General features: G+C 39.2%; 1 protein-coding gene across 5 annotated transcripts in view; it reads left to right on the forward strand.

The window, feature by feature from the left end:
• Window positions 1-25,133, forward strand: part of SPAG16 (sperm associated antigen 16) — a 754,420-nt gene that overhangs the window by 23,295 nt on the left and 705,992 nt on the right. For 4 of the 5 annotated variants that reach the window (XM_075118125.1, XM_048869269.2, XM_048869271.2 and 1 more), the window contains exons 4-8: window positions 4,527-4,654; window positions 12,087-12,224; window positions 16,467-16,574; window positions 21,514-21,631; window positions 23,426-23,495. In XM_075118125.1, coding sequence (XP_074974226.1) covers window positions 4,527-4,654; window positions 12,087-12,224; window positions 16,467-16,574; window positions 21,514-21,631; window positions 23,426-23,495 — 562 coding nt within the window. The remainder of the gene's footprint in view (window positions 1-4,526; window positions 4,655-12,086; window positions 12,225-16,466; window positions 16,575-21,513; window positions 21,632-23,425; window positions 23,496-25,133) is intronic. The other variant, XM_048869273.2, reaches the window with a different exon arrangement.

Genomic DNA, 25,133 nt, shown 5'->3' on the forward strand with positions numbered 1-25,133 from the left:
CCTTGGGGAAGTTTAACCTCAGCTAGTAAAAGTAAGCTTAGGAGGTTTTCATGCAGGTCCCCACATCTGTACCCTAGCGTTCAGAGTGGGGAAGGAACCTCGACACTTCCTCACTAGGTTAGCAAGCCTGCCTGCGAAGATGCTCTTCTCTCTCTTTGTTAAGTGGAGTCTATCTCTTCCTAGAAATCCTTCTTCCTGGAACAACAGCCCATGGTTGAAGAATCCATAGTCCTCTCTCCGACACCATCTGTGCAACCATGCATTTACCTCCACAATTCGATGGTCCCTACCTGGGCCTTTTCCTTCAACAGGGAGGCTGGATGAAAACACGACTTGCACCTCAAACTCCTTTATCCTTCTTCCCAGAGCCACATAGTCTGCAATGACCCACTCAAGGTCATTATTGGCAGTATCATTGATTCCCACATGGAGAAGTAGGAAGGGGGAGCAGTCCAAGGGCTGGATCAGTCTTCAGACACTGTCACATCTTGAATTCTAGCTCCAGGCAAGCAGCACACTTCTTGAGCTTTCCGGCAGATGGATGACTCCGTCCCCCTTAGGAGGGAGTCTCCGACCACCGTCACCTATTTCCTCCTCTTGGGAGTGGTGGTCATGGAATCCTCATCCCTAGGACAATGCATCTCATGCCTTCCAATCAATGGGGTCTCCTTCTGATCTCTTCCCTCCGATAACTCTTCCAAACCATTCTCTGCTGTGGTATCTGTGCAGAGAGCCTGAAAATGGTTTCTTACCTCTATCTGCAATGCGGATACATGGGTTCTCCTCTTTCTTCTCTGGAGGTCACATGCTGCCAACTTTCTTCCCCGTTCTGCACTCTTTGATTCTTCAGCATGCTGTGCCTGCACAGCAGGCACGAACAAGATTTCCACATGCTAAGAGCAGGTGGTGGTGAGGTGCCTCGCCCTCCTAAGTAGCCTTTGGATGTGTCAGTTGAGCATTTACTTGAACTGGGCCAACAGAACAGCAGGAGCATAGAAAGGAGACCATTATATGACAGCAGACTTATTCTATAAAGCCATGGCATTCTCACAACTAGAGTGTAAGTCAAAATACTACTATTCTGGAGTGTGTATTGACACTAAGCATATACTATTAATTATAGCCTGTTGCACATAATTGAGGACCTTGGTTCTTTAATTTAAATGGGTAGTATTAATTGAATATAAAGATGCAGCTCATATCATATGAGATTTAGGGGAGGTTGTGTGGGGATTTTCCTCCTATTTCTATCCAGGCTCTAGACCAGTGGTGGGCAATTTTGCAGCCCGTCAGGGTAATCCGCTAGTGGGCCGTGAGACGGTTTGTTTACATTGACCATCCGCAGGCACGGCCACCTGCAGCTTCTAGTTGCTGCGGTTTGCTGTTCCCAGCCAATGAGAGCTGCAGAAAGCAGCATGCGCTGGCCGCAGCTCCCATTGGCCAGGAATGCTGAACCACAACCACTGGCAGCTGTAGGCGGCCATGCCTGCGGATGGTCAATATAAACAAACTGTCTCACAGCTTACTAGCGGATTACCCTGACAGGCTGCAGGTTGCCCACCACTACTCTAGACTATTAATTGCAGTACTAATTGATAAAAGATTGGGAGGGACAGGTGCAGGTATGAGCATTACTTTACAGTGCCCGTGGAATAGAGCAATCTCAGTCTAAAATCCTGTCTGTTTCAAACTTCTCTCTGTCTCTGAAAATAGCCCAAATGGGCAGCTGTACTGCAATTTTGTTGTAAAACTCATAAAATATTCTACGGGATCCTTTGCATCACAATTATAATCTTGTGTGGTTACTTTATTTTAAAAAAAGATCATATACACCTTCTAAGGCTAAAATTTTCACTCCAAAGTGCAAATGGCAAAGCTACATCTCTAGTTACTTGCCATGTACATATTTTTGTTTGTATCCAGAAAAGAGGCCATTTTGACATTCTACTTCATATCTATATGAATAGCCTCTTCCCCCAAACAACAATGAAATTGCTTTTTAGTAATAGCCTTCTGTGACCGGGTTCTTGGAATGGGCCACACTGAGAGTGCCACACTGCACTCTCCGTGTGCACTGCACTGCAAGAAATAGAGAAGGCAGTTACCAAAAACTGGTGGCTTATTCTATAACTATATTCATCTAGCCAGTAACAAAAGAGCTTCTGCAGTACCCCACTGATTAACTAGAAGCCAAACAGTTCCCTGTAGGCATTCCACTTAGACCTGTTTATCTGGATGGGAGCTAATGTGGTGAGGGGTTAATGAAAACCTAATTCACCATATGTGAGATTCTTACTAATCCCAGAGGATCAGACACATGCCTTCAGATCAATATATATTTTAGATCTTACCCAAATATCACAGTCAGGCAATCCTTAGTAAGCTACTAAAGATTTATTAATAAAAGAAGAGTTATAAATGGCTAACAGATCATATGCATACAAATGATTGCAATGTCCTTATGAGGTTTGTAGAAGTGATGGAATAGATTGCTGGCTTGTAAAGTCTCTCTGGTAACTTCCAAAAGATTAGAAGGTCTTCAGTCCATGGTTCAGGATGCCCCTTTTAGTTGTAAATCCCCAGACTGGAGATTTTGAGCAGGAAAGAGGCAAAATAGAGATCTCTCCGGGGTCTTTTATATCCTCTGTCACGTGCCTGGAAACTTACTGGGTGACTGGGCAACAAAATGGCAGATGAAATTCAATGTTGATAAATACAAAGTAATGCACATTGGGAAAACAATCCCAACTATACATATAAAATGATGGGGTCTAAATTTGCTGTTACCACTCAAGAAAGAGAGCTTGGATTCATTGTGGATAGTTCTCTGAAACCATCTGCTCAATGTGCAGTAGGAGTCAAAAAAGCTAACAGAATGTTGGGAATAATTAGGAAAGGGGTAGATAATAAGACAGAAAATATCATATTGCCTCTATATAAATCCATGGTATACCTACATCTTGAATACTGTGTGGAGATGTGGTCACCTCATCGCAAAAGATATATTGGAATTTGAAAAGGTTGAGAAAAGGGCAACAAAAATGATTAGGGGTATGGAACTGCTTTCCTATGAGGAGCAATTAATAACATGGGGAATATTCAGCTTGGAAAAGAGATGACTAAGGGGGGATATAATAGATGTGTATAAAATCATGACTGGTGTGGAGAAAGTAAATAAGGAAATGTTATTTGCTACTTCTCATAACACACGACATAGGGATCACCAAATGTAATTAATAGGCAGCAGGTTTAAAACAAACAAAAGGAGGTATTTCTTCACACAATGCTCAGTCAACCTGTGGAACTCTTTGCCAGAAGCTGTTGTGAAGGCCAAGACTATAACGGGTCAGAAAATAACTGGATAAATCCATCAATGGCTATTAGCCAGGATGGGGAGGAATGGTGTCCCTAGCCTTGTTTGCCAGAAGCTGGGAATGGGTGACAGGGGATGGATCGCTTGATGAGTACTTGTTCTGTTCATTCCCTCTGAAGTATCTCGCATTGGCCACTGTCGGAGGACAGGATATGGGGCTAGATGGACCTTTGATCTGACCCGGTGTGGTGGTGGTGATGTTACTATCCCAAACAAAGCTGCATGTGGAAAATTACTGGCCCAAGATGGAATCCAGGGTCACCTGAGCATATCACATGTTCTTACATGGTTTGCTGAATCACAGGGGTAGGTCATTGGTATCGTGCTGTCTGAGGCATCTGTAGGAAGGCCTACTAGTGATGAGTTTCTTCAATGGCTCCTTGTGAGAGCTGAGTGTCTTTGATGGGCCATCAATACATAGCTTTCTAGCCTTGATGTAAATCCTTCTGGTGGATATCGATCATCAAGAATACAACACAACCAATATTCATAACTTCAAATACAAACATGATATGTGGATTTAACCAGGATAATTATACTTGATTGTAACTTTTCCATTGATGCCTTACATGATACACAATTTCCATAAATCTTATATAAAGTGCAACAGTGATAGAAATGGTCACCTTTCTTATACACAGCATCACACTTTCACGCAAATGGTCTAGATGTCTTGCATTGTTTTATTCCAATGACTATTGGATGGAGGGGTGGCCCTGGGATTGGATTATAGGCTAGGACAGTGGTTCCCAAACTTGTTCTGCTGCTTGTGCGTGGAAAGCCCCTGGCGGACCAGGCCAGTTTGTTTACCTGCCGCGTCCGCAGGTTCAGCTGATCGCGGCTCGCAGTGGCCGTGGTTCGCTGCTCCGGGCCAATGGGAGCTGCTGGAAGCGGCGCGAGCCAAGGGGCATACTGATCACCGCTTCCAGCAGCTCCCATTGGCCCGGAGCAGCAAACCGCAGCCCCTGGGAGCCGCCATCGGCCGAACCTGTGGAAGCGGCAAGTAAACAAACCGGCCTGGCCCTCCAGGGGCTTTCCCCGCACAAGCGGTGGAACAAGTTTGAGACCCACTGGGCTAGGAAGTAATGGGTTCTTGTATCTTTTTCAGGGATTGCACAAATTTACAATAACAAATACTAAACTTTAATTTCAGGCTCAGCGATCTGTCCTGACTTCTAAGCATTCAGTGTCTGAAACACCTGAAGTTGTGGATGACTTTCTTTGCAATTTCCTGGTCAGAATGGGGATGGCTAGAACCCTTGACTGCTTCCAAACTGAATGGTAAAACTTTTAAAATGTCCATTTATCTGTGAGGACTCTGGAATAAATGTAGACAATCCAGCCTCTTTGTGCTTCAAAAGTCAAACTTTACTTGGAGAAACCTACTTTTCAAGAAAATAAGCTTAAGTTGAGAATGGAAACAATCATTTTAGGGCCAGATTTTTTAAAAGAGCTGAACCCCAGCAGCTCCCGTTTAGACACCTAAATGAAGTGACCACAAGTTCTCAGAACCCATAAGCTTCCATCGTTCTCACTTTTCAAAATCTGGGCACTTTTGAAAACCCAGCATATAGCAAGCATCAGGGGGGGTAGCCATGTTAGTCTGGATCTGTAAAAGTGGCATGCATGCATCCAATGAAGTGGGTATCAACCCACGAAAGCTTATGCTCCAATACGCCTGTTAGTCTATAAGGTGCCACAGGACTCCTAGCATATAGCAGTTTCCTTGTCTAAATGTTTGGAGCATGTTCTATTGTGTAGTTACTTCAGTTCTTGAGGCAGAATGAGCACAACTTTTATCATTTTATCTGGTTAGAAAATTGTGATGGCTACCCTTGTATGTTTTCTCTTTTTAGTTTAAGTCAAATACTGCTTAGAAGAGTGACCTTGTGATTACTTACCTCTGGTCTCTTCTCTGTATTTTTAAGTGGCTTGTAGAGATTTTTTTTGTCCCACAATTTTCAAGCAGAGGAACTGTATAGGAGTTCCATGCACTAATTTTAAAATATATATTCCAAGTCATATAATCTGTTTACTGATTAACTGTCAGAATGACACAGCTTCTGTGCAGGGGAGAGAGCTATGTTATGGATCTCTAGGGGTGACTCTGCTGGCAAGCTTCTAATGATACAGCTTCCATTAGCCCATTTCAAGCCCTCCAAGTAATTTGGGTGGGAGGTGGGGATCCTATCTACCTGAAATGTCTAAGTCTTGCTTTTAAGGCCAGGGGGAATTCTTTGGGGGTTTTTGTTTGGGTTTTTAGGCTGATTGACAAGCTATTTTGGAATAATGCAATTTGAAAAAAAAGTTGTCTTTTTCACATAATGAAAAGCCTAACGTTTTTAGAAACACATATTTAAGGCTTGAAACTTCTTGCTTGTTTTATTACTCCCTGAGTCACTGTGTCTAGTTCATTGGACCAAGCCCCAGCCACTTGTAAGACATTGGTTTTACTGATACAGAGTTTCCAAAGGTAGGCATTGCCTGTAGAGCTTATGGTTTATACACTGTATACAATGTCATTATTTTAAATACATTCATTCAGAAAGAGCACCATTCAGGAGCCTGTGTAACTCTTAGATGGTAAGCAGTTGATGATTAATATCAGATATGTAACTCTGATGGCAAAAGACAGCTAATACTAGACCGATATAAATGACAAATTTGTATAGAACTGAAACTTCGCAAGTGTCATATCCTGCTCAGATGCAATCCGTGGCAAAGCTCCCATTGACTCTAAACAGAAGAGGATCAGACCCTAGTTTATGGGCTTGATCGTTCAAACCTTTGCTCACATGAGTAGTTCTTCCTCACATGGACAATACCTTTAACTTCATTGATACTACTTGTATAAGTAAGGATTTTCAGGATCGAGTCCTAGGGAATTAAGGCACTTCTTTGTAATATATTTTTATGATACTAGCAAGTGGTTTTTTAAACTGGTTTTAAATTGCTGATTTACACTGTTAATGAGGTGAGAGCAGATTAGTGTTATCAAGTTCTTCTTTGAACTGGTACCTTCCTCTTGCTAATGTACAGCTGATCCATGCTGTGATCAAGTCCTAATGGGATTTAAAATGAGAAAATAATGAGTTGAGAACTTCTCCCATTTACACCAAAAGAGCTTGACTAATTTATCAAATGATCCACTTAAATGTAATAGTCTGCCTAAGATCTAATGCTGTATTAAATTAGACAAAATTATTAGTGTTTATATTGCAACTTGAGACAATAGAGTACTTAATTTGCTAATCTACCTTTACTTAGTATGGACAAAAGCATAGACTGGTTTGTGTGGCCATGCCAGACTGTAGGGGGGGGCGTGCAGAGCATGCCCTCTCTTTTGTATAGGCTACAGGTATTATGGGGTAGCAGTGTGAGTGGAAAGCAGACTCTGTAGGGTTGCAATATGCTGTTTTGTGCAGTTGTACCAGCACACTGAGGGGAAATTCACTACACTGAGTATCGACCTAGTGCAGCATCATTCCTTCCTGGAGCAGCAGAGAAACCTGGAGGCAGATTATGATGGAGTCACAATCCCCCACCCAGGCTATTCAAGGGGCAGTGCAACAATGTGTTGCCCTTTATGCTGGCCAGACTATACGTTAAAAATCTAGCCCTATGGAAGGACAACAAAGGACAAAGATTTGCTTGCTTCATTGGAGGGCATTCAGAGGGGAACCCATTCTGATCTTTAAGGCCATGTCTTTTATCTATATATTTGTTTGTAACCCTATGCATTTGTAGAGCACCTATAACTTTAATGTCAGAGTGCACTTTACATATATTAAATCAGAAGTAAACAAAATCTTTCCCTAGTAGTGAGTATATAGTCGTCAGTACATATTACATTTTCACTGTATTGTAAATATAAACTCATGCTACTGAGTGTTTAATGTAAGGCTGCTATGGTACACTGCAGTTAATGGATATATAAGTCTTATACAGCTGTACTGAATCTCTCTGTGTGTAAGAGACAGGCACAGCATGGCACTGCAAGTCTCCACTAATTTGCCTTCGTGATAGGTTGGAGTGGCTACTCTGAGGATAAAGAGATAATTAAACTTCTATGCTCTGTTCTTTCTCGGCCTTGCTGCTGAGATTTCCAATAAGAATGGTAGTGACACAGCATGTCATCTTAAATATTCAAAGTGTTGAACATTTTATCTGATATCCAAAGATAAAGTATCATGCTAATCAATCAATCCCCACATCCATTAGCTAACAACTGCAGAATCATCACACCACCCAGTTCCTTCAAAACTTTTGTGGGGACCTGAATCTGTTTTATGGCTTGTATTGCAAGCATATTGAATTTCATGATTTCAGGGTAGACACCAGTGGGCTTTAAATCATAACCTTACAGTTGGTGGTCTCTCTTCTTGAGAATCTCATGTCGTAGGTACTTGGGTTATTTCGAGTTAAACTGTGGTGAAGAGCTTGAAGAATGCCCACCTGTACTATGTACGTTTGGCTCTAACCACACTTTAATTTGTTTCACAATTCCTTTCAAAATTTTAAAAGAAAAGAGCGAGAATGATCTAGCTATAAATACTCTATGAATTTTCACCAGCCAAATTTAACATAGTAAGACCTAACCACACTTTCTGCTTTGGCAGCATGCTTTTCCCCTTTTCACTGAAAAAGTAATGCGACATGGGTTTTTAATGGTTGTCTTGGAGAAGAGCATGTTAATTTTAATGAAATACAATTAATTCTGAAAAATCTCTTTCAGGGTTCTTGGCTCTGCTAGAAGCTAACTTCATCAATTATCCATGTCCTATGTATCTTCATATAGAAAGTTGATGGCTTTCATGCTAGGGCGTTCTGTTGAGAAATTTGCTTGACAAAAGGAGCATATATAAATTGAATCTCCAACTGGTGATATTGATGGTTTTACCCCATGACATTCATAGGTTTCTAGCTAGTGTAGCCAGCAGTTATGCAATGATCTGAGATATATAGGGTTTCTTTATTTTTTTTATCAAGTCTATCCCGAACACACAGCCTTGGAGAGCAGTACAGAAGAGTAAAGATTCTCCTCCTTTGTCCAGTGGTGGTGGTGGTGCTGTACAGATTGCAGTTCTAGGTGCAGAGGGGGAAGGGCACCTAACACTTTCCCATCATGATCAAGAGGGCAGAAAAGGGAGAGGCCATGGCTGTACTTCTCGCACCATGTACCTGCCGACAAATCTAACTGGGCATCAAAGGGTATCATGGTACACCTTGACTTGGGGGGCAACTCATGTGAAGGGCTTGCCACACTGGGCCCGGATTTAATAATGGCTGTTCATAGTGTGCCCTACTCATACGCTTAACTTAGATGGGATAAATTCATTAATACTTTTCCAGCTATTAGATTAAACAAGGTCTATACTTTGGTGGTATGCAGCTTAGTTTCATTTGAGATTTTGAGTTTTGTTTGAATATGAAACATGAAGTTGTGAAACACCAAAGAATGAACTTGTGTCTAAGGTGCTGGACTGGGGCTCAGGAGATCTGGTATTAATTCATGATTTTGCGAGGCACTTCCTTTGTGACTTAGACCTACAATTTCAAAAGCTACCATTAATTTTGGGTGCCCATCCTGAGACATCCAGGGCCTGAATTTTTCGGATGCACTGATCAGCCATGACTCCAGATCAGCCATGACTCTTGAAAATGAGGCCATTAGACCATAATCTCTGTATACATTGCTCTTCCCTTGTTTAAAATGGACATAATGTTCCTTGAAATCCAATGAGAGTTCTGATTAAAAATGAAAGTACAGTATGGTCCTGATTGATTTTTGGGTGGGAATTTTCAATAGCGTGTAAATGTCTTAAGAACACAAGTTCTATTAAATCACTTAAATACATTTGAAAATATCACTCTTGTTGGAGAATGTTGAGAATGAATATGTATATTAGTGTCATAGATAATTTTAGATGCAACCAAGATAATGAGACCAATTTTAATTGTTCTCTTCCTCTACCTCTACTCAAACTGAAAAAGGGAGCTCTAAGATTCATTTTTACCTCACCAGAAAGCGGGGAAAAATTAACCCTAACTAATATGGGTTTCTTAGAATGATTTCTAAATATTTCAGGTCTTCCTCAAGCCATGAGAATGAAAAGTTAATACAACTAGATAGAAAGTGCATAGAGGAAAAAGACCAGTGAGTGGAGTAATCTGATATTACACTGCTTATTAACTGAAGGAAGAGAAAGAGGTTCATATTAAACATTATCTTTCCTTTGGTACTCTGACTCCCTTCCCCACTGGATTAGAAAGCTACTCTGTGTGGTTACTGCCAAGATTTCTAGTGCTAAATGAAAAAATAATGAGGAAAAGGGGAAGCCTTGCCTTGCGCTGCATGGCAAACTTAAAAGACCAGGACAAAATGGAGGTTTGAGAGTTAAAATAAGCTGTTTAGTGCCATCTTAAAGTTCTTCCTGAAACATGGTTTTCACAATATAAAATGCAAGTATTAACAAACTAGATTATCCAATGTTTTATTAGCATCAAATGACAAGACCATACATGGTCTGAGATTGCTTTTGGCAAAAAGAGCCCTTGATTTTAATGAGAGCTTTACTTAAACAATGAAATGATATGGTCATAGTTCCTTTGTAGGATAACTTGGGTAGTGTGGTTAGCCTACCTGATATCAAAAGCTTATTTTGGGTATGAAAACTAAAAGTGATGCTAGTGTTAATTTTAGCTTTGGTTAAATACTATTGAATATTTTCAAAGATAACACAAATCCCATCACTTTTCTGATGGTAAAAAGATGCATGAGTGACCGTCTCATTCCTAGCTATGAATGGCAGTGCCTACTCCTCTGAGGAACCGTGGGTAACCCAGAAGTCACAGATAAGCAATTGACTTAGGCAGAGCACATACACATGGAAACAATAATTTCTAACCTTCACCTTCATCCTTTGAAACTTTACTCCCATTGGAAACAGCCATATTTTTTTTCAATTGCTGAGATAGCTGATCTAGATGGTTTACACCCCTTGTAGGATGGTCTACAGAACTTCTAGCTTTCTCAAATGTGTTTTATTGATCTGAAAACCATAGCAATGTTGCAATTATTCATTTGAAGCCTGCTGTTTGGGTCCAGTTCAGGAGCTAGTGTACAGTATATCCTTCCTAGTTTTAATTTCGGCTGCTGTTGCCAGGCATACTAACTGCATAAAACAGATTCATAAAAAGTATATTTGCCTTTTTGGTGCGGCAAAACATGCTGTTATGATTTCCACTAGCAAGTTCAGCCCCAACATATCTTTCTATGGCAATCAGGTTTGGTAGACCCAAGGATTCTAGGATCGATCCTCAACTGGTGTAAATTGATACAGCTCCATTGAGCTGATGCTGAGCTGTTGTAATTTGGCACAGCTCCTTGGAGCATAGTTTCACTGACCTCAAAAGAACTATGGCAACTTACACCAGCTGAGGATCTGCTCCGCTGTCCCTGAGAATGGAGTCAGGTTACCCAGTCAGATCCAAGAAAGCAATGTACTGTACCTCTGTGCACTAGGGAGGACTCTCTGTGGCTGTGGAACCTAGGAAACTTCTTTACAACCTCTACTGGTACAGAGGCACCTTGGGTTAACTGGGGCCCATAGGATCTTGAGTTTGTGTATGGATGTGTTTTTTAAAAGTCTTGGCAAATCTTGAAGTTCATATTCTCTCCTAGCTCAACTAGAACTCTGACAGAAGCAAACACGTAGGAGATACTGTTCTCGTGGATAGCATCATCTATCTTTTCATAGTGTCAGCAAGCCAAAGTGGAATTTGCCCTTCTGCTTGGTGATTCTATATTTCCGGTAACAACGCACCCATGAGCTGAATTGCTCTAAAGAGTTTGAGGTTTAGACTGGGTAAAGTCATAGACACTGTTGCAAGAATGACTGAGAGGCTGCATGAGTACTATGCAAATGTACGTGGCTGCCTAAGAAGCACTGTTCACTGCCTAAGGTATGGCTCGGTCTGCAATTGTGGAGCACGGAACAGGTTATAGAGTTCTACATCACAGAAGCTCGTACACTCAAGATTTGGCCGGCTAGTAACAAAAATGTATAAATATCACATTGAGCAATGGGAAATGTGTTTGTGATTAGCTGATTCCAAAATAATGAAGGAGAAAAATGTAATACTGATATGAAAGAGTGCTATTAGTAAAATGAAGGACAAGATGTTTATGGGGACATTTTTCCAGGTAAACTATGAGTTCCATGCTTGGGACAATTGATAGGGTCATTCATCCACATATTCCATAGCTTTGTTTGAGTCCTAGAGGCCTTCAGAAAAACAAGCGTGTTAGAGACTACATGACCTAAAAGGACTGTGTGTATCTTTGGAAACTGCTACTTTTAAAGGGGTACACTTTGAGGTGAATATTTTTTCTTTAAGCTTTCTTTTGAAAGCATAGACCAGAAGAAAGGAAGGAAAAGAACAATTGTTGAGGTTAAGGCAGTATGCCTCAAATAAGATGTGTTTTAAATGTTATGAAAAAATGCTAAAATGAAGGGGACCAAAATAGGGCATAACATAGAGTGGTAATTGCACTAAGTCTGAGTATAAATGAGAATTTTTGATCAAGGCTGCTTTGTGTGTTAGTGATTATAGTTAATGTAAACATGAACATGGGAAGGAAAACACTGGGGGGGGGGGAAGGAGATAAAGGAACTTAAAGTAAAACGTCTACCCATTTATATTATTCTAGGTATGAACTGATGCAGAAAGGTGCAATTGAATGTAAAGATATTGGATTTGTCCCAGATATGTACACCTACAATCAGCATTTGGAGATGGAGAACAGAAGATTAAAGAAGGAATTGGAAAACTATAAACTGGCTGCCAGGTATGTTAGTTTTAAAGGCATGCTGCTGCCTCCTTTTTTAAACAGCAAATGCTCCAGATAAAATAAAATCAAACTCCTAATGGAATTAATACATTTCTATTTTCTCTGTGCCTCTGCACATTCTCACTTATGGATGAGGTGCTGAATGAAATTGCCAAATATCTCTCAGCTCTGTCTAGAGAGCTGAGTCTGAATTTCTTTTGTGTCAGTTTGTTTGGCTTTAGTTGATAATATTTTAAAATCCAATAGTCTCAACAAAATACTCCACAGGATTATGAAAATGTAATATGTAGGGATAGATGAAAAATTACCATATAATGCTATGCATCAAAATGCTACAAATTGTCATATTGCAACAAGTTGGCATGTAAAGGAGAAGAATAATTCCTTATTAAACACCTGATCCTGTAGTCCTTTCAAATATAAAACTTCTATTGTTTTTAGGTTGTTTAGTAGGTATGTGTGTAAATATATGTTTACATTTATTGACTGTATCTGTGCATATGGATCCACAGTAGCTGATTTTACAAGATACTAGTAATTTACATTCAGACTGTATAATGGAGAGATGCAGCAGTGAGCTACACTGCAGTCTTTTTTTACTAACTCTTTTTTCTGCATTTGTGTTCAATGTTGAATTGCACTGACAACTAATGGGCTTTATTGGGAGATGAACTGTGAGTAAAACCATCCCTTTATTCTTCTGTGCAGCCTCCCTGAACCTTGGGGGGGGGGGGGGGGGGGGAGGAGGAGAGAAGGGAGGACCAGGCAACTAGCTACTCCCATTTAAGTAGGTAGGGGAGGAATGACAAGCTGCAGTCAAAGAAAGAAAAGCAAAACCTTAGCCCTCTGAAATTTTTGTCCGTTTGATGGTATCTTCTAAAGATTTTTCTCTGTAGAAGAAAGAATGCTCCTCATTTGCACAGTGTAATAATGAACTTCTGACTCATCAGGGTAGATCTTCAGCTGGTATAAATTGTCAGGTCCATTGACTGCAGTGGATTACTGACACTGTACATCAGCTGAGGCTCTATCCCTTACATCCCAAGTCCCAGTGCTGAGTGAAATATACTATACCACATATTTCATTTGAAGATTTCTATGATCAGCCTTTTTTCCCATTGGTGATACAAAGCTTTATTTTTCAATGCTTCCAGCTGAACATACTGGGGGAGTGCTGATTAGACGATAATACTCATTATACTCGGTGTATCAGACAGAAAGTTTTCATGGTGAGATGCATCGCTGTGAAATGTATTTGAAAATAGCTTCTAATTAAATTAGTTGCTTCTGAGCTTGCTGCTGTTGACAATCCTCTTGCTGAAAAGGGACATTAGTTGTGACACCACCAGTATGGGGGCCCAGTGTAAGAGACTGCAAACCAATTTCCTTCTGCTTTAATGTTGTTTAACTATCATGGGAAGAGTGATAGTGTCTAAAACTAAATCTAATTTTGTTGTTTTAATACAGTATGAAAATGATTGTACGGCAACTGTAGACACACTTATTAGATTCCTACCTGTTACTCAGACACATTTCACCATGGATTTTCAACATTTAAAAAGAAATTCTTGATCAGTTTCAATTCCTGTGCACAATAAATAATACATTTTTAATAGGCTGTCCAAAGTCTGAAAGCCTCTATCTGCCTACTGAAATAACTAGGGAAAACATTAAAAGAAATACAGCATGTGTGCAGAAATGCCCCTTCCACTCCAACAATACCTCCGCAAACATTAATTACCATGCAAAAACTTTGTTAAATTGAAATTTAGGCTTATTAATTTTAAAAAATGAAGTGTTCTAGTTCTAAAAATTAAACATTTGAAAGTCATAGAAATCAAACTTAAAATTGCGTTTATTTTGAAGACTGTAGAAATGTAGAGAGGAAAAAACCCCAAACTATCTTCATTCTCCTTCTATCCCTTGTATTTTCCGGACACAATCCTAGGCTTTGTATAAATGAGTATAGTTCCATTGAAGTCAAGTTCTGATTGGTTGGCAAGGCAGTTGCTTTGTCTTCAGCTGTAACACTTCTTTTGCTACAGCAAGGATGTTGTCTCTAGCTGTATAGTGGACGAATAAGGAAATGCTGAAAACACGAACTCTGAAACAATGTATTTGAATACATTGATTTATTTGTTAATTTAAATCCATCTATTTAACTAACATATACATGGAGGGTTTGATCTCAACTAGGGTAAAGCAGCATAATTCCATTGTTCTGAGTGATGATTTACCCTTGCTGAAGATATGACCTTCTTTGTATATTAATTACTTTTCAATCAAGTTGTATATCATGGTTTCGAAGCCAGTTGGAATATTAAATCTTGTTATCCTGGTGATGTGAGATGCCTCAAATCTCTTTAGGCTTTGGCCTTTGATTTCAGAGGAACCTCCAGTCTTATAATCCTGTTTTACTTGCAGCTGTAGATATTTTAAATCATTTCCCCTACTGTTTAAACAGAGGCTATGGACTGTGTGTGCATATCTCTAACGGTAATCAGATTTAATGTGCCCTTCACCACAGAGAACCCCAACCACTATGTATTGCAAAGAGTTATAAAATTTCTAGCGCCTCATGTGGTGGGAATGTATTCGGCAGCTGTGATTGCTGGATGTATAGATCTCTGATCTGTGTATGCATTGTAGTAATACTTACCAGTGAATACCAGAGCTTTAAATCTGATTACATTTACATGGTTTACAAACGTCAGTTAAACTAGCCTTACAGTGTCCATGTGAGGAAATCCATTATTCTTATTTTACAGATCAGAATCTAATCTACTTGTGGCACAAGAGATTAGGGTCCTGACTTTCAAAACTGTGCATACAGTGTTATACCCTGTTTGCAGCTGAAGTCTGACTGTCAAAGTGTAAAACCTTCCTCAGAATTGATGATCATTTAAAAAAGAGAACCCTGGCTTGACTTCCTTCCCACTGCACCAAAAGCCCATACACATTTGCTTGCCTTTGCCACAGAGAAAAACACCTTTTTTTGTTTTATTATGTGCAGCACTTCATACAATGATATGTGCTGCATACAGTGTGTAGGTAAAGGCAAGACGTTGGTGTAAGTGAGAATATGTGGTTTCTGAAAGGTTCCTCTTTATATTACAGATGGCTCAAAGTTTGACAATCCCAGCCTAGTTCTACAGATAGCCCTGCTTTTTTTCTCTAATTCCGTTTAGCTAACTGCTTGTGAAGGGAGCAAGACTGACAGCCCTTACACTAAAATCTCTGACATATGTACCCACCAAAAGGGATAGAATTGGCAATGCCACCAAGAGAGTGGGATCTGAACCACCTACCTACTTTGACCCGGAAGGATCATTTTCACAAAAATGGTCTTTGACAGCTAAGTCTTCAGTCTCTCATCTGAGTAGCATTGTGATGGTGTTCTTTTTTGAGCAGACACAGTTCAGGAGAAAGTAGATTGAGGCCACCAACTTTTTCTTCTCATTTCAGTCACTACCAGTCTGGGATGGATTTGAATCCATGATTTAGGGTTTCTCCACATCCCTGTAGTCCTAATCCCAGGGCAGTGTAAATAGCAGTGGCTACCGAAGTGCTGCACTGTAACCACACCTGCAGGATCCACAAGGGGAAACTAAAAGGTTTCTACTTAACGTATTCCTCTTCAAACAGGACTACAGTAATGTGAACAAGGAACCTCCTAGTTTGCCCCTGCGGCATCCACATGGAGGAGTTACAATGTAGCACACACTGCTGTTCACACAACTGTAGTCTCAATTACTGGACAATGTAGACATAGACTTAGAGTTAAAAATTCTGTATTCCATTATCCATCTCTTAAATCAGTCTCCCAAGTTCCTGTCTTCAAGAGATGGAATTACAAGTTTCACATTTCAGAGTAGCAGCAGTGTTGTTCTGTATCCGCAAAAAGAACAGGAGTACTTGTGGCACCTTAGAGACTAACAAATTTATTTGAGCATAAGCTTTCATGGGCTAAAACCCACTTCATCGATGCATGCAGTGGAAAATACAGTAGGAAGATGTATATAATATACACAGAGAACATGCAACAATGGGTGTTATCATGCACACTATAACGACTGATCAGTTAAGGTGAACTATTACCAAGTCTAATTTAATGGTGTCCAGTTTGCAAATTAATTCCAATTCAGCAGACTCTCGTAGGAGTCCGTTTTTGAAGTTTTGTTGTTGTAATATTGCGACTTTTAGGTCTGTAATAGAGTTTGACATTGTGGTTTCATGCAGCAAAGCTAAGGAGGCTCTGCAAAAAATACAGAAAGAACGTGATTTCCATCGAATGCACCATAAGCGAGTGGCCCAGGAAAAAAACAGGCTCATTAGTGATATTAAAAGGTAAGCAAACTGATCTTTTTTTTTACTGTTATTTAACAGAAAGCTAAGTGAGTTTGAGTTGTTACTTGGCAATGTTATGTCATGGCTGAATTTTAAATTGTTAGACCAAAGCAGTTCTGGTAATTGGCAGTTCTGCCCATCCTTGAAAGCAGAGAAATGATAACCTAGGCCTCTAAAATTCAAATGTCTCCAGCGTTTCAGAAATTGGAGGAAACCTCCTGGGATGCAGAGAAAGGAGACATACATACATACATACATAGACTTATTTTTGGTACATAAAGCATGTAACGTTCCTTGACTGTCAATTCCTTTTTTTTCATGGTGATTGAACAAGCTCACTTATTTGTTTCAACTTGAGTTAGATACTACTAAATCAATCTTCTTTTTTTTTAAAATGTCATTAGTTCTTGTTCTTGACAGTTGTTGACTATGAGTTGAGCTAATCTGTAGAATGACATGATCTGCTTCTTTTTGTTGGGCATTTTTGCTGTACTAATGTATACAAAAAACTGCATAGTTGTAACTTTTATCATCTCTGCTTTCCATGTTGCCTTCCTTCCTTTGAAAGAAAGGATTTCATTTTGACTAGCTTTTTTTTTTTTAAGCTACATTTGTATTTTAGAGAAGGATCAGTAGGCCCTCTTGATAGGTAGAATGAAGGAGAAGGATTGGAAATATATAAAAGCAAATAGTACTTTGCACCTAAACAGCATCTTTCATATGAACAGCTCAAAATGTTTCCCAAAAGGCAGGTGATATTTATGGTAGTCTGGAGTGCAATCCTATTCAGTGCGGGGCTGGGTCACCACTGAAAATTTAGGTGCCTCACTGTACTTTGCTGTTGTAGCTTCCAACTTCGTCCAGCAACTCTTAGTTTGTCAGCAGCACACCAGCCACCCTTTGGCTTCCAACAGCTTTGGCTACTACTTGCAGGGTGATCCCCAACACACACTCCTGGTCCTGAATTTCCCCCCGGAACATGTGTTCTGTACTGTCCAGCTCTCTCCAGGACAATTCAAATATTTTTAGATCCATTGCCCCTGTAAGGAAACAATATACAACAATTTGCTACTTTAGTGTTGTGAATTATTTGGGTAACTCCAACTAGATTGGTTTTGATTAAAGAATAAAACAAATTTATGTAACTACAAAGAGAGGTATTTAAGTGAGTACAATTACAAGGCATTAAAGTCGGAATTGGTGACGAGCAATTAAGAGAAAATGCTTTCTTATTAACTAAATTTAACAAACCAGACTTGGTGCAAGGTAAAATTCTTACTACGTACTCTCAGCAACAGGGCTGACCAAATTGCAGGGCAGGATCTTTTCCAAAGTCAAATGGCTGCTTCCTTCGTCATCTTAGGTGAAAAAGAGAGGTAGGTAGGGAGGGAAGCTTTGGGGTGTTCTTGCCCCTCACTTTTTATAGTCAATTCCCCCTGTGAAATGCATTTTCCTGCAGGTTACCCCTAGATAAAATTCCTTCCTGCTGTGAGGATGGAGACTAGGAGTCTCATGGTGAAAAAGGATCAATGCTGTTGTTAAAGTGTAGATCGATGTGTTACTGATCCCTTTCTTTGCCAAAAAATGACCACTTAGCAGGTGATTGCCCATCAACTTTGACATCTGACTAGAGGCACCAGCTTGGTTTTTTTTTCCTTTAAGAAACAGGTTTATCCACTCCCCAGATTTGTCTGGTAACCACATTTGTCATAATTTCAGATTGTTAATAACTTTACATATAATGTTGCTACATACATTTCACCATGATATTATTTACCAGTGAGTTATTAGTTTTCAAGTGATACCTCACAAGGCATATTTTCTACAAGTATCATTGCAGTAATGAGTAGGGAGTGAATATAGGCGAGCATTTTGGTCACAATATTATCCCCATTTGACATATGGAGAAGCTGAGGCACAGAACGGTTGAGTGAGTAATTCAAGGCCAAACAACCTGTCAGTGGCAGATTTGGAAATTTCGCACTGGTCTTGTGGCTCATAGCCCTATGCTCTAACCGATAGACAACAAAATATCCGATAAAGCAGGAAGATGTTTTTAAAAGTAGCTTTAAGATATGAGTGGGAAACAAATACTTTGGTGGAGCTTCAATATTGTCAAAGAATTTATTGAAGAGATCTGTGAGCATCACATTACATACCTTCTTGCAGGTGCTGTATTACACTCTGACAAAGTAACTAAGTTTGTCCCATCGAGTTCTGTGTGAAGTGCCTTGGAGTGATCTATGATACCTTATCACTGTGTGGCTAAAGTTCATGGGTTGAAGTCTGGCCCTAGATTTTTTTTTAATTTATTTTATCATTATTACCATATATGAACTTTCCATAGAAGTATTTAATCCTATTTATTACCTCCAAAAGACCCATTAGTGTTTGGTCGATCTCTTATCATTTTCTGTGTGTTAATTCTGTTCAAAGTCTAAACGAATGGTAATTATATATTTATAAAATCTATTTGATATTGATGTAAGGCTGTCTGTCACTGTATCCATTCAAAGGATTTCTAATACTTTACTCCTCCATGCCTCTAATGCTGGGGATCCATTATTTTCCAAAAATGAGCATCTGGCTGCTAGTGGTAATTGTGTAGTTAATGTGTCCTTTTCAGAAGCAATAACCTCCTTTGGGCTGTGACCTAATAGAACAGGTTCTCTGGGTGGTCTAAATTTTAGTTACCTTGAAAATTTCTATGTACCATTTTCATCGCAGTCACTATCATTTTAAGGTATGTTTGCACTTATGGTGGCCTGTAGCGTACGGATGCTGCATGCGCAGCTAGCATGGGTATAAATAGCAATGTAGATGGTGAGACACTGCTTAGGTGATAGGACCCTACCCACCTGAACCCTAGGGTATATCCCCTACATGGCTCTCTACTTGCCCAAACAGTGCCTGCCATGTCTCCACTGCTATTTTTAGCAATGTTGTGTCCTGCTGCCTCCCACTTGCTGGAGCCTTTCTCTGCTGTAGTGAAAGACTCCAGCAGCAGGGAAAGGTTCCGGTCATGCCCCACTACTGGAGCCCTCCATGCTTCCTCCCCCTTCTGGAGCCTTTCACTGCCACATGTAGCTACACACTGCAGTGAGTAGGGATGCTGCCTGCCTTTCATTGCAGCATGTAGCTATGTGAACCCTACGCACCATCCCAAGTGTAAACAAAGTCCTAGGTCATTCCCACCATATATAGAGAGAGGTCCCTAATTCCTCCACATCATCTTCTGCAGGATTTATGATTTCCTTTTTTGTATATTTTCCTTATTTTAAATCGAGGGAAGTACTATTGGTAAAGTATTGTGTAGTAATTTTCCTTAATGATTAAACAAATAGATGAGCTATTGGCTTTCCTCTGGATATTTTCCCATTGTTACAAAGTGATATCTGGTTTTTAGATCAATTTTTCTACCAAGGTAGTCTTATCTTCTAGATCAGTCAGTAACAAGTTGTTGTACCTTGGGAATCAGGCCCTTTTGAGGTGGTCTTTTCATTAATTAGTCTTTCTATCCTTGTTAATAGTCTCCTGAAACTTGAGCTTTCTACCTGGGATTTGAATTGCTTTGGGTGCAAATAAACCCAAACTGTTATATGAATATTCCCTATGAGTTCTTTAGTATTAATTTCCATAATTTCATCATTACATAATAGCTGCTGCTCCTGGGAACTTTGTGCTCCTCTGCCTTTGCTAGTATTACCTGCCATTCTTTGCTGTCCAAGGTTAGGTTACTGACCAATACATCTATACCGCAAAACCAAAAAAAGCAAAAAAAACTTGCCAGCAAATCTCAGAGCCCAGGTCCCCTGACTCAGGCTTGTTGGGCTCATGTTATGGGACTAAATATTTCAGTGTAAATGTTTCCCCTTGGGTTGGAGCCTGGACTCTGAGACTCACCCACCCTGGATGGGTTTCAGAGTCCAGGGGCCAGCCCAAGTGGAAATGTCTACACTGCTATTTTTAGGCTTGTAGTGTGAGTCCCAGGAGCCCAAGTCAGTTAACTAGGGCTCTGAGATCCACTGCTGCAGGGATCTGTGGTGTTTTTGTTTTTGTGTTTTTTTTTTTTTTTTGGGCGGGGGGGGGGTTACGTTGTAGGTGATCACCAATCAACAGTGATAATTCTTTAGAATCTCTTCCTTGAGTGGATCAATTTTAAAACAAGCTTTGGGCCAAATCCTGGGGTTGCAGATGTTAATTAAGTACCTCTCAACACCTTTCATGATTTTGGCTGACTCACATTTATATGCATTTTAACTTTACAGTCTATCTTACTGCAAGAAAACTCCCAGTTTTGTCTTTTTGCCAGCATTCTGGCAAAACACAATATACTTGAAGTTGTTAATTTGTTGTGTATTGAGCTGAACAATTTCTCCTGAAAAATAAAGCATTCTCATACTTTGATTCATGAGTTGGTATGGGTGACTTAGCTTCTTGTTAATTTGATGAAGGGATCCAAATGTAGTTTCTACTGTAATTAATGCTACAAAATTTTATATTGTAGCTGATTTCTCTAAATTAGTAGCCTACTTGGTTGTCAAATCCTATCTGCATTTTTCTTTCTCCTAATGAAATAACATCCATCTACAAGAAGGAAGCAAAGATTAATAAAGTTTAATGTATGTAACAAATTTAAAGTATTTTGAAGATTAGGGGAGTTGCTGAAAACAGAAAACAAAACTGGATAGATTACTTCAAAAGGTTTTGGTGGCAGGATATACAGATCCTATTACTGAAAAACTGATATATACGTATTTTTTTCCTTGGCACTCCAGCGGGGTGGTTGCATGCTAAGTAACACTAGCTGTGTCCTGTGTTTTGACCTTCCTACATTTTATTCTTCTCTATAGTACATGGGGAAAAAGTTATTTAGGTGGAAATTGCTGATTTAACTCAGTCATCCTTTAAAATACATTTTGGCTTTTATTGTTCATAGGCTGAAGGCACATTATGCATCATATGAGCCAATGTTGAAGCAGTTGACTGAAAAATACCAGACTATACTGAGACAGAAAATGCTAACCAGCTTGGAGAGAGACAGAGCAGTTGGTCAGGTAAAAACATGGTCAACTACACTAGCAGAAACATAAAAAGAAAAGGAGTACTTGTGGCACCTTAGAGACTAACCAATTTATTTGAGTAGAAGCTTTCAGGAGCTACAGCTCACTAGGCAGCTGATTTCATATTTTTTTCTTTAAATAAGAGTAGGCTAGATTATTTCTGAGTTTCATGTGACTTATTTACAAATACTTTTGAAGTTTTTATAGGAATCTTGATGCTTTAGTTTAATATACCCAGACAGAATATTAAAGTCATATCTGCCTTCAAGTGCCCTGCTGATGTTGTGTAGCTGAAGAGACAACGTTTTATTAATGGTTTAAATTGGAAGTACTTACAGTTAGCTCAGTATCAGTGAGACAAAATCACTAATACAGACTGGAATTTGTCCTCCCTAATAGGCCAACCTTAAGTTGAACAGGGCCTTTACTTGGGCGAAGGACTGTGTTAAATTATCATCAGGAATGGGCGTACTGGAATCTTCTTTTTAATCATTCTTTCAGCTTTCATATTTGTGAATGAAACATCAGAGAACTATGACCTAGTCAGAGGACTTACACTGAAACTTTATCTAAGTACTATAATTTTGATGCTCTATTAATCCTTAGAGCCCTGCAAATCTGTGGATATCTGCAGACATCTGTGGACCATGTTTGTGGATTGTGGATCAGATATGGATACAAGTATTATATCCACGCAGGGTTCTCGTTATCCTTTATGGATACTGCACAGGAAACCATCCTTAAAGGTTATTAGCTGCCCCAATAGTTTAATTAAATATTGTCAGTCAAAAAGCTTTAAAGAAAGGTATGTCAATTTATCTCCAATAGTTTCAGGTACTTCAAAACATGCCTGTAGAGATGCAGTATCCATAAGCTTCTAAGATCTAAGCCTTCTAAGATCATTGCAAACCTTCAAATAATTTAGCTCAGATCCTAGAGAATTAAACAGTGCATTTTTCTACTTGGGAATGATCTTAAAACTCTTGCTTCCTGAAGTAGTAGGTACAAGAGACAGACACCTTTGTACTTCAAATGGAGAGATAAAGATTGTGTTTTGCTCATCCCTGGCCCTTTTAGTTTCATCTGATCTATAGATTGGTGTAGATGATATCTTGCCCCTTTAGCACAGGGATGGGTTGAGAACAAATGTCTACATGAAGGAAAATGTCCTAGAGGAAAAGAAGGGTTACGGCCAATACATTGACACCCAGAGGAAGGGATCAATCATTTTAAATGCATAATAAGATTTATCTTGCAAAATCATCCTCTGGTGCAATGAAAATGAAAGATCTTATACATGACCGGTCAGTTTACCACCTACTAGGCTACTAGAATGACAGGCATGCCTTAATTTACAGTACCATATTGTGTGATCAGTTTTATTGTGACAATGCTATGGGCCATATTGTGTCATCAGGTTAACTTTTAATTCAATGAGAAATTATGATTACAAGTTGATGTCACAATATGGCCATAACATTATCTATATTTGATTGTTTTAATAAATATGCAAAATTCCCACCAGAAATTCTGGATAGATTATTTTATATCGTTGGATTAAATATTTTAAAAATGAGTTATATTCAAGCCATTTCTTGAAAAGGAATGGAGTGAGATGAGTAATTTTAAAATATTTATATAGTTAAACAGAGATCTCAAGTTAGATAAATCAGTAATTGTACATGGTATTTACTGCTTATTTATTCATGTGTGTTCTGTCTTCTGTACTGATAGTTATAGGGTACAAAAGCAAAGTCCTCATAACTGTTCTTTATTTTTACTCTTTAGGTTACAGGTTTACAAGCTACATTACAAAATTTAGAATCTGGGCGTGCCATTGAGATCCCTGTGACTGGAGGTAAAACATTCTGTTAAATGTGCACAGACTCTATGAGACAGGCATCTAGTTTAATTCAGAACCTTATATAATACAAAGTTTGAAATAAAGTGGAACCTTGATTTTACAAACACCAGTCTTGTGAACAACAAGTTATACAAACCATTTGTCCAGGTGGGGAAAAAGATAATCACATAATAAAAGGATGTCATTGAAGAACAAGTCAACATCCCTTCACATTCCAGTGCTTTCAAGGCATTGAAAATTGCCTTGCAGTGGTTTGAAGGACAAGAAGAAAGTGATGCAATGCATCATACTGCAACTTATGCACGATACCAACTGTAATTTTAAGAAGCTCAGTTTAGTTTTATGAACTCGTCAATCCCCAATTAGTTCATAAAATAGTGGTTCTACTGTCCTTGCATTTAATGTGTGTTACTAGCTGTTTTAGTGACAGCTACAAACTAAGGATTCAGTTTTGTAGTTTTATCACTGAAGACTTATTCTCACATTTAGTTCTATTGAGGACAATGAAATTACACATATCAGTAAGGACTACTTTGCCTGAGTAAGCGTGGTGGGATCATGACCTAGAAACCAAACTTTGGATCTGATTCTGCTATCTGGTTCACTGTGTAGAACATAAGCAGGAGAGCAGTCTCCTCTAACTCAGTGTAAGGTTGGCAGAATTTGATGTCCTGAGAGCTTTTAAAAATTCTGGTATTGTAGAGCTCAACAACTCATTCTAGCATATTGATCTTCGGCGGAGGCCTTTAATAATACAGGATATATAATACCTTCTGGAATAACACCTATATCTGTATCTAAAAGAAGTACTTACCCTGTAATTTTGACAAAAGGAAGAAATTAGTGTAAATATTCAGTGATTTTTTTTTTTTGTAGCATCCTGTGTGAAAAATGTCCTTTTAGGTGCTTTATATCCCATGCTGTGCTTTTTAAAATTACTTCAGGGGAAACAAGGTCTGGAAAGAACTAATAGCCAAATCTTCAACTTTTTGGTTTTTCGAATTCCTGTATTTGAGTGAAGGGGACAGCAAGTATTTCCCTAAACTATTGAGATGACTTTTATTTAACTCTTAATGCAGACATTACAGCAGTCCTCTTCTTCACTGCCATAAATCCCTTCCCTTTTGGTCATGGTTTGGTTTGTGACTCTTGATTTAAAGGATGCATATTTTCACATTTCAGTTTGTTGCAGTGACGCTGAACACCCCTGTATCTACACCCTACATACCGTTGTAATAATCTTTGTGTAAAAATGCTGTGTGAGGTATCATTTGAAAATAATAACTTACTGGTCAATAATATTGTGGTGAAATGTATGTAGCAATATTATAAGTGAAGTTATGAATTTCCCTGTATAATACTAGCACACATTCAAAACCACACAGCCCTTCCTAGGTAAAAGTTGTTAAACAGGTCTATTATAAACATAGGGGTGTGCATTTACCTCAATTGACATGTAAGTAGTAAACAGGATACTAAAGGCAGTGGGGGAAGAGGATAGCAGGAAGAGAACAATTTGGATTTCAGCAAACACAAAGGTGGGACAGAAAAGCTCCTGGAGCGTCCTTCACCTTTAGACTCCATATTGCCACCTTTACTGCTTGAATGAGCTTTACTTTGAAGGGTAACCCT

This window comes from Caretta caretta, chromosome 11 (genome assembly GCF_965140235.1).
Source record: "Caretta caretta isolate rCarCar2 chromosome 11, rCarCar1.hap1, whole genome shotgun sequence".
Taxonomy (NCBI): Eukaryota; Metazoa; Chordata; order Testudines; family Cheloniidae; genus Caretta; species Caretta caretta.